General features: G+C 32.2%; 1 protein-coding gene across 1 annotated transcript in view; it reads left to right on the top strand.

The window, feature by feature from the left end:
• The window catches only part of LOC110998551 (5-hydroxytryptamine receptor 2C), a 45,053-nt gene extending 35,519 nt beyond the window's left edge, over positions 1-9,534 (top strand). The window contains exons 6-9 of the mRNA XM_022267252.2: positions 764-973; positions 5,951-6,120; positions 6,347-6,473; positions 8,510-9,534. Of these exons, the coding sequence (XP_022122944.2) occupies positions 764-973; positions 5,951-6,120; positions 6,347-6,473; positions 8,510-8,693 (691 nt within the window). The 3' untranslated portion in view covers positions 8,694-9,534. The remainder of the gene's footprint in view (positions 1-763; positions 974-5,950; positions 6,121-6,346; positions 6,474-8,509) is intronic.
• Positions 9,535-10,997: the final 1,463 nt, after the last annotated feature.

Consider the following 10,997-nt stretch of genomic DNA (forward strand, 5'->3'; position numbering starts at 1 on the left):
CATTACGAAGTTTCACTTCTGCCGTGCGAAGAGACTACACGCTCTATTTTTTCTTTCTTTCTTCTACCTACCCAAGGGTCCGAAAGGCTATGGTCAAGAAGTTGTACATATCATTCGCGCAAATCACAGTAGCCTCAGATAGTAGGTTTCACTTGTGGGAGGCCGTGTTCTAGTATAACGCACACTTTGGTTGTAATCTTAGACACATTGAAACTTGTTAGACATTACTGTTTTGTAACTGAATTATCCCATTACTAAAGGAATTTTCAGCATGTTTGTTTAACGTGAAATCCCAGAATGTAATTATAGTGTACTTAAGCGAAATCGTAATTTCAATAATGTGTGTATTCTGGCGGAAACAATTCCATTAAATTAATTAAATTGTATTTTCGCGCCTCTTATTAAAATATCGGTTGTTATTATTATAATTAAATTGTTGTCTTCTTTAAATATTTAGCGTATCTGTTGACAAGATTTATAATAGAGAAGAAAGGAAACCTTTAATTATCACTTTCTTTCTTTCTTTCTTTCTTAACATATGTACATGTTTTTAAAACCTTTTTTATACAGTCAGATATCTATCATATGTTTACTGCACAAAAATCAGTAGGGTCTATATAAATAATATTTAGAGCAACTTTTGTATACCCAAAATTTGTTCTGCCAGGAATAGAACCCGTGATATCCATATACACCATGTGTCCTAACCACGAAGCCACGGAAACTTTTATCATTTTATTGAAATATCCGTGTGTTGTTTCAGTCGCTCCCAAAGGAACAAAATAGGCATGAGTGTTTCTCACCCTCAGTTGAGTTATATGAACGGGTGTAATGGAAACGGGACCGGCTCTAGTACAAGAAAAGGGAGAGATGTAGCGACACAAACGCCGGCGAGCATTTCAGCAGAGACTCGACGCGCTAAGTTGAAGCCTCTGAAGATTTCATTGGCTGCACCCAACGCTTTGAGTTTAAGGTAGGTTTAGAAATGGAATCCAAAAGATATATAGCTAACACATAGGTTTAGGTCTTAAATAAATAAATATATCATTAATTTGCAGGAAAGTGATACATTTGTAACACAAAATACACACACGAAAATAGGCATGTAAATTTTATATTAGTTTTCATCTAGTCATAATATTAAGTCAAGCTATATTCAATCAATAGTTTGTCAAACTTATAGGCCAAATATTCGTCCAAGATATAACAACAACTTGACTTTTAAAACCTTCATTATTTAATATATCATGTAAATGTATCCATCCCTCCGTGAAAGGAATCCGTATTAATAAAAATATCGGTTTTATAACGTATTATAATTTCATACTCGTACTCGTGTATATTGACACTAGAGATGAAACGGATATCCGGTAACTATTCGGTATCCGGCCTATCTGGTGGCCTTTATACTATCCGGCCGGATACCGGATAACTAACTGCTAGGTCGGATGCCTATCCGGCCGAATTAAAAAAAACTGGCTAAAAAATATATTCTTAAGTAATTATTAGCTTTATTCCGTCTTAGTGTCTCTTAAGAAATATACATATTTAGTTTTAGTTGTAAATTTTTTAATCACACAATACTAAATGAATGCAATATAAATAAAATGAATTAATTAGTACTCGGTAAAATCAGTAAAATGAGTTAATTGAAACTCGGATAAACTTCGTTTTTATTGAATCGTCAGTAGTTTTTCTTATCACTCAGGTTTAACTAACCTGAGTGATTGCAGTGTGCGTGTGTGCGATATTCACAGTTTGATCGGAATCGGGTTTCCCGTATCCGGCCAAACTGCTATCCGTTTCATCTTTAATGGATTACCCGTATGATACACTAATTCATTTCCAAGAGGAAGATGACGAAACACACATAATTACAGTTCAGACAGCTGTCATTCGTATTCTTCAAGAATAAACATGTCTAACCCAAAGCTTGATATAGTCGGTAGTGGGCTGATCAATCTTAAAAAAGCATTGCTAAGCAAATATTACAATTAAGACTAAAATTGGATTGATTGTTTTGTTTATTTTTTTGTAATATTTATGCACATCGTAATTGTTAAGTATTTAAGAATATATTGTAACTAAGTCATTTGGATGATGATCCTAGATTTAAAAAGGTTTCCAAAAGAAATCAATCAGATCAGACGTTGCAATTAGCGTGCGTTCTTTCTGTATAGAGAATTATCATTTTACTGTGTTTATTAAAAACAACAGAATTTCGCCACAAATTGAGCACGCAATGATCATTTTCCACAGGCGGTAATAACAATGGTAAAATGTATGTTGTATTTCATTTCACGCCTACCAATTTATAAAAGCGTGAATTTTAATTTTCGTTGGCTTAACAATGCCCATTCTCATTACAACTAATATTGAATAAAGTTTGAATTGAAACAATAGCAAAACAATGCCTTTAATATTCTTTTATATTATGCTTTTTGAATGTATTTGTTATTCAGTGGCTCTCATAATACAATAAAATTTATCCATTCCATTTACAGACATATTTTAAAAGACGGCAATTCCCTCACGAATTATATCCAGCCTCATACAAGTCTTTCCAGTCAGCAAATAAATATAATCGTTGAACGTATAAGGTTGCTAAAGCGATTATAACCTCTTTTCTTTAAACCGCTCCGACCTAGGCTTCTTAATTAGTCTTATTTAATTATATTTTTGAATTGTCAGGCACAATATTAAATTTAATATAATACAAGGAATGCAGGAATTAATATGAACTGATACTTAGTTCCCATCAAAAAATGTTTCTTAGCTAATGTCTCCTACTTATTAACTCGTAACCTTCCAAAGTGTTTAGACCTCTTGTTTATAGCAAAGATCCTAAGAAAACGTTTACTAAATGCTAACGAAAATCGTTCATTAAAACCTAAACATAACAATCAAATATATTCGTACAGTGTTTGTAATTGTCTTAACTTTATTAATAATAAAATTAATGAAAAATTAATTAACGGAAAAACAAAAAGTTCCCTGTGGCAGACTACATTTTACAGCATTTCCTCGCTGTATTGCGTTACTTATTCCTTAAACGACGAAAGCAGCTCTTGGGTCACCGTTACTATATAGCAGGCAACTTAAATTTTTAATTACCTGTGTACTTGAACCCCACGAAAAGTCTCTACTCCAAAGGGAACTAAATTAGGAAAGGAAAAATAGGGAAAAAGTTGGAGGAAAGACTTGAATATTTTATCTGTTTATACTAATACTAATAACTACTTTCCTTTAATGAAAAACACTTTTTTAACGAATTGAAATTATGTATTATTGTAAACTTATAATTATTTAAACATAATTTCTAATTTAACCGACGTTTCGTTAATAAAAGACAATACTAACTACTTTCCTAACAATTTTCATCATTGTCAAGCGGTTTCGATATTTCGGTAAGTATAGATTTGGAACTAATAAATTTGTTGTAAATGTACAACGTATGTTAATTTATAGATACGCTACGTTCTATTTTTCTTTAGTAGTCCATTCATTTAAAAACTGTTCTGTGCTTTTAAGTCTCAATATAGACGACAACAGGTAGTTTCGTAATTGTCAATTTTGTTCCAAAGCATCGTTTAATGGGGTCCAATTTAGCTTGTTATCGTCATAAAATATGCAGGCTACGTTGTTTGATCTCGTATAAATGCAATATCCGGTCTTACGAAGCCTTCGTCCAATTAATTTATTAATAATTTGTATATATTGAAATTTTAAGTTGAAAAACTACTTTTATCAAACACCTGGCATCCAATCATATGCAAATTAAAATCTTAACACAAACAATCCGCGAAAATGGAGGACACCGTGAGCAATTTCTGCAGAAACGCTTCATGAAGCGTCGGATAAATTTAACATTATGTTTAAATAATTATAACTTTACAATAATACATAGCTTCAATCCGGTAAAAAAAGTGTTTCCATTAAATGTGTAAAAGCTATGTTAATAAAAGAAAATACTATACTCTTATGTTAATTCTTATCATATAGAAGAAAGATTATAAAACTTTAAAGCATTCTTTTTTTTTCATTGCATTTAAATTTAAAATACCCTGATTGAATGTTTGTATGCGTCAAATAGGCAGGTTGAGACGAAAAAGCTGTTGGTTACGACGAGGCTTTGCGCCAACATTATATTTCTGAGAGAATCAGCCAAATCTGCCAACTGAAGTATTTCCGAACCAATTCGACTTAGGGTCCTTCAAGAAAAGAGCGTACCAATTCTTAAAAGGCCGGCAACGCACTCGCGAGCCCTCTGGCATTGAGGGTGTCCATGGGCGGCGGTATCACTTAACATCAGGTGAGCCTCCTGCCCGTTTGCCCCCTGTTCTATAAAAAAAAAATCTGGTAAACTCAAGGTCATTGTTCAGTATGGTATCACATAAAATTTTGGTTTATTTAAACGCGTTTAAAAGAGAGGTTAAGTCCAAACTGCATGTAATAATGAATTATTGCAGTATAAAATTCAAAGTGCGATTTATATGGATGAAGTATTAAATATTAGTTGCCGAAAGCTTAGCAGTACGTCATTACTATTCCGGGAAGCTGCAATGTTAAATATGTATGGAATACTTCAATGTAGACAGCAGTTGGTATGAGAGAATTAATACAATCGTACATTGAGTATTTATTAATATATATAAAAACAAATTTGGCCAATTATAATACAATTATTATTGTACAAAGACAGCTGTATACGTAATATTATACGGAACAAATTTTAAATACTGAATTTAATCTTTTTTTGATAAGACCCGCCGAGTAATGTAAGGGAAAAAACCCAAATCATGCCAAACAAATCTATTTTGGATTCTTTTTAATTTTAACTTGATTTTTATTTGCCAATATACTATATATAAGATGTGTTTATATATATTAAATCTGAATAATTAAAAATGCTTAATGTTTACTTGCATTATAACAAAGCCGGACTAAAACTGGGCTTTATCAGTTACATTACTATACAATATCATTTATATAATAATTTATATACCGAAAAGTTAGAGTAATGGCTCATACGAATATAAATACACAAACACAAGTCACAGTTTGGGAAAAGTCCTTAAATAAATACGAACATAAATTCACCCTTACTAATTTTCCTCATAACCTGTAAATTTGCAAACAAAATGGGGTCAAAGTTATGTGCGGCAACATTTATTTAGAACAATTCAACTAGTGTCTGTGAAATTGTTGTTTTGGGACCCTTGTGTGAGGATTAATCTTTAGGACATTTAGCTTTTATTTGGTCGGTTTTGACACATTCTGGGGTCTGGAGTAATAGTCCCTACACGATCATATTTTCTGTTGCGGAAACTGTTTTAGCCTTTATTCCTTCTTTATACGTCACCGACCGAGATGTTATCAGTTTAAAACAAATTATTTATTCATTAATTATAATACGATGAATTGTTACAGATATGAACAAATGAAATTTAGATGTTAAAAATATCTAAATTATCTTATAAACATTGCACTTATATCAAAATATAACCTTGTATTAAATATATTGCGAGAAATCCATACTTTTTATAGCCAGTCTTTTTTAAGTAAATCTAAAAATATCATTTTTCTACCTCAAATTCGGCAAGTTGATAGAAGGTATTTTTTGGTATCTTTATCAGACAGAGTTGGCTTAGTGGCTTGCAGCATGCGACTCTTATCCCTAAAGTCATAGATTCGATCCACAGCATTTAATATTCTCTCAGTGCAAAACACACAGGAGGCTGATCACCTACTTTTTTTATAGAACGGCACGCGCGTGCGTTGCCGACCTTTTAAGAATTGGTACGCTCTTTGCTTGAAGGACCCTAAGCTGATTTGGTTCGAAAATACTTCAGTACTACCTACTTGCCTATTAAATTGACAATTGACCCTGAAACGGATTTAGAAATCTTATCTGACTAATCTAAACCTATGTGTGATTTATTTATTCCAGGTTTCTGACAAATCGCAAGAAAGGCCGATCGCTATCAGCCAACGCTGTAGCTAACGAACAAAAAGCTACGAAGGTTCTTGGCTTAGTTTTCTTCACCTTCGTCTTATGTTGGGCCCCTTTCTTCTTACTTAATATTCTGTTCGCATCCTGCCCTGCCTGTATCGTGCCAGGTAATTTATTTAAACAGTACGTATTAATTTAATATATTGTTAGGGAAGAGGCTAATTACCTAGAGTGCCCTGTTTTGTAAGCTTGTATTGTTATAATCCATTTGTCATATTAACACGCTAATTGAAGACAAGATACGCATCTGTAATTATATGCCAGCGCTTTAACTAGTATTAATATAGGGAGAGAGAACGTGAACCTATAAATAAATACAATGTTTTGTTTCAGAACACGTGGTAGATATTTGTCTATGGCTTGGCTATGTATCTTCTACGATCAATCCTATTATCTATACAATCTTCAATAGAACCTTTAGAGCGGCATTTTTGAGGCTTCTACGCTGTCACTGTAGTAGGTAAGTTATATATATTATGTGAAATATATTGAGCGAAAAGTTGTTTTAGTTAGATTAAAGTTTGGGTTGGGTATGAATGTAATCATTCTATGATCGTGGATTGATGATTTTATATAATAATAAAATAATTTGGATAAATTAAATATTAAAGAAAAAATGTAGATAATTAGAAAACAGAGAAGAGATTTTGTGTTTCCGTCCGTTGTGTACGATACGATACGAGACGATACTCGACAAAATGATTGATGAATGTTTTTTTCATAAATCAAATTCATTTACATAGGATACGGCATTTTAAATATATTAAATAATTAGTGAAGCCCCCGAATTATTCGGAGTTTGAAACTCTTCCGGAGACTAACCAATAATACAACATAAACTTTTCTATTTAGATAAAAGCCCTATTGTTATTAAAAAAATATTTATTTTTAATTACTAACTGAAGTGTATTGCTAACTTGGCACAACTCCAAGTGAAAACAGATTGAAAATTTAAGACTGATGCTGTTATTGTTGCGAAATTAATTAAGGCGAAGTTAAAATTGATAAAATCACATCATTGTAAACAACGTTTTCAGGAAAACTTAAGATAATGTATTTTAAACGGTTTTTAATTAAGATGTCTTCATTAGTTTCAAAACCAGTGACACTACAACCGTTTGTTCTTGGCTTTCGATTTCTGTATCGTGATCATTTAATTTGTCTAATATGTAGTAACTAATATTACAAACATAATATGTTGACGTAAATTTTTTATTTTATTTAAAGAGGAACGATTTCATCATACATGATTTTTTACGTATATTTTACTATTTGAGTTGGACTAGAGCGTTTTTTTTCTCTGCAGAACAGGGAGCAAACGGGCAAGACGCTCACCCGTTGTTAAGTATTATCGTGCCCATGGACGCTCTCATAGCCTGAGGGCTCACAAATGCGTTGACGGTCTTTCAATAAATTAGTACGTTCTTTGAGGTTGAACTCTACTCAAAGTCGTCGGTTCAAACCTCAATAGACTTATAATTTGTGCGCATTTTACATATATCTGGCACAAAAGGTTCAACAACTAGCCTATTAAAAAAATATCAAGTAGCAAGTTTTTCATACTAAAGTTTATTATTAAGGTATAGACTATAATACGAACTAATTAGTGTGGGTCTTAGTGGGGCAATATGTTGATAGAATATTCAGAACTTCTAAACATTATTTCTTCAAGTACATTTTAACTTAATATTATACCGATTTCCCTTTATAAAGCCTTCAGGCTGATAAACTCGCCAATTAAGTTAGCAATACTAATAAGCCCGAGCTCAAACAAATGCAGTCGAAGCACGTTTTCCGAATCAGCATTTGCAATTGGATGACACTCAGAGACTCGCTTAAGGATCGGGATCGAATAATTTTATTTGTGCTTTAAATGGATTTCTTAATACCTTTGAAATATTCCCAAAAATACTGCTATTTATTATCAGAAATTCAGAATACATTTGAACTTTGACCAACTAGTGACATGGCTAACGTGACTAGTGTATACTATAATGACTGAAGATGCGTCACCGTCTACTCACAAGAGTAGATAATATAGTGTATGTGTGTATATAGTATTGCTCTGTCTTAATAATTTCTCTCTTTCTCTCAAAGTGGCAAACACTACATCAAGCCGTTATCGTGGTGAGCCTACTTGATAGCCTTGGGTCTCTTGGTGCAGACATTCCGTATTTTATTTATATATTCGCTTATTATGTGTTCGGCTACGTCCGTAGAGCTTAGGGACCCGTAGGGTTGTTAAGTTCTTACGTGAGATGTATATATGTCCTCATATTCCTCTCATATATTTAGATATCTAGTGGGGCTTATACATACATACACTACATATACTATTTACTCCTTACATTTAATACATATAGACTTCAATACACATTTAACAGTTCACTGGCTGACGAGCTTCCAATGGTCCTTCGAGCCGGATGTTTGATTAGTAAACCCGTAGAAACCACTCGAAATAAATATATTTTTTTGTATATTTGTACTTTTTCACAGACGGGGTCGTTGCACTCTCTACCGAGCGGTTGGATCTACACGTGGTGCATCGCAACTCTGTGCCAGGTCGGCGTTACCACTTGCTATATCATTGCGACCAGCCGCCATGCCCACTACCCAATCACAGGATACCACCGAAACAGTTCTTATTGAACCACGGTTAGATTTTAATGTTAGATATTAAATACCGTGATTTTTTAAAAACTGGGTCTATAATAATTGTGATCATACAAAATATAAATATTATGTTTACGCTAATAAAAACAGTGTTAAACAGGGCCTGATGAAGTATCTATGAATATGGTAATTTTTAGCCGATATAAACTTGTATTTGTATGTAAATATATATTTTTATTTATGTTTGAAATGATCGGAAGAGGACATAAAAAGAGACACTTCAAGGCAAAATATGGCTTTTTTGTTCTATTTATTTTGCCCTCGTTTTCATATCCTTAGACTTAGCATACTTTACAATATGAGTTAAATAAGTTCAATCTGGAGGTTGAGAAAAATTCCCTTAGCTAATATTTATTTATTTCCAAATTATTCTATATTTACAGTCAAGAGATAATCCAATGAAACACCTGGATAATTATTTAATTAAACAATACAAATACTAAAAATGTCTTAAACCTCCTACTTATATGTATGGACTTCATAAATTGTCCCAGGCAACCATTCGAATCGCAAGATTACACTCATCATACTAACTTTCGTAAGTAACATGTGTGATGGTACGACTTATAAATGATAAGTCTAATTTGCCAAAACTGACTCCAGAATGTCATTGTTTTGTCCCACATGCCAGATATTTGCCTAAATTACGTTATGATTCAAAATTTTGTGTGAAACTCGAACCCAATATCTATAGGTTCAGTTCTATAGGTAATAATTTGTACTTTGTATTGTACTATGCAATAATGTAAATATGATTTATTTTAGTATTCGTCATATTTAGATGTAAAATTGATATTAGTATGCGTTGTGATGTTAGTTATTTCAATAATATTTGTAGAATGTTTAACGGTAAAGTGGTATTAATAAATTATTATTTTTACTAATTGTTTTAATCAGACAATATCCCCAAATTAAAACACCCGTGACATGATAAGTATTTTTCTGATTCAATAAGTATGGTTTACCTCAATGTAATGGGAGACTATACCTTGAACAGTCTTACTTACCACTGACAGGCCTAAGTATATACATACTAAGTATATACATACTGAGCGGCTGAAATAACTTCTTTAGTTTAGTATTAGTTCTTTAGGAATGACGTCAATGATTGCTTATTTTTTATATAATTCAAGTTACATTACCGAAAATAGCTCTAACATGCTGGCTTATTGGGTTTTATGGAGCATGTTAACGGATCTCGATGAAAATTATTAACTTTATATTTAAACAATTTTGCTTAAAACATGGTAATACGCATCTTTCCAAAAACAAAATATTTAATCACTTATTTACATAGTTAAGAAATTTCATCGCTGGAAAAGCTCTCTTTAAGTGTGTTTAAGATGCATATATAAAATGTTTCAAAAAAACGTATATTTACTAAAGAACTCATCTATCATTAATTTACTTTTTATTCACGATATACTTATTAAAATCTGATCGTTTCTTTTATTTTCCTCCATATAAATATTTGTCATATTATAAATGAATATAAAAAATGTTTTATAATTTATATTCTAGAACTTGTTCGCGTACATCCATATCGTATTCATCTTCTTATTAGCGACAGCAACATATTTATATATTATATCATAGTTTTTCTGCCCACCGTCGAAAAATCGATATCGGTACCATTTGTAGTATCAAATGTCATTTTAGTAACAAGCGACAGACCCGCATAGAGAAATGATAAACACACTAGTTGGCAACACAAGCATACTGGAAGATGATCAATCACACCCGTCGCCCGAATCCCGTGTGATATTGAGAACTGTTTGCAACCGGAAATACATCAAGTGTTTGGTCTTGTATATTGTGGTAAGGAGAATTTATGGACAGTGTTATTGGTAAAGAAATCCACGGCAGAACATTGACTAGAAACATATATTTAATTTACAGGTCTGTCTCTCGTTTTGTAAAAAAAATAAAATAATTGTTGGCAAGAAGAACTGGCAAGAAACTTTCCACCACTCTTTTCAATTGCCAAGTTTTTAATACAAATTGTTTGAACTGGAGCAAATCAATCCCAAAGATTAAGATCATTTAAGTATTCGTCACATTTATAAAAAGTATGAATGTTGTACGTAAAAAATATAATTCCATTTTCAAATAAAGTGAATTCATAATTCCGAGCATTTTGTCCCAATCCAACAATGAAACTTTAAACAGCTGCTTTATTTAGCAATTCAACTTAAAACCCATTTTATCTTTTCCTCTCGAAACTTGAAAATCTCGGCCAAATTTAAACTTTACTCGTTACCTTAATATCTTCATAACTTCAACGCGTTTAAATCATCTGATTTAGGTTTAA

The sequence above is a fragment of the Pieris rapae genome, chromosome 19 (assembly GCF_905147795.1).
Source record: "Pieris rapae chromosome 19, ilPieRapa1.1, whole genome shotgun sequence".
Classification (NCBI taxonomy): Eukaryota; Metazoa; Arthropoda; class Insecta; order Lepidoptera; family Pieridae; genus Pieris; species Pieris rapae.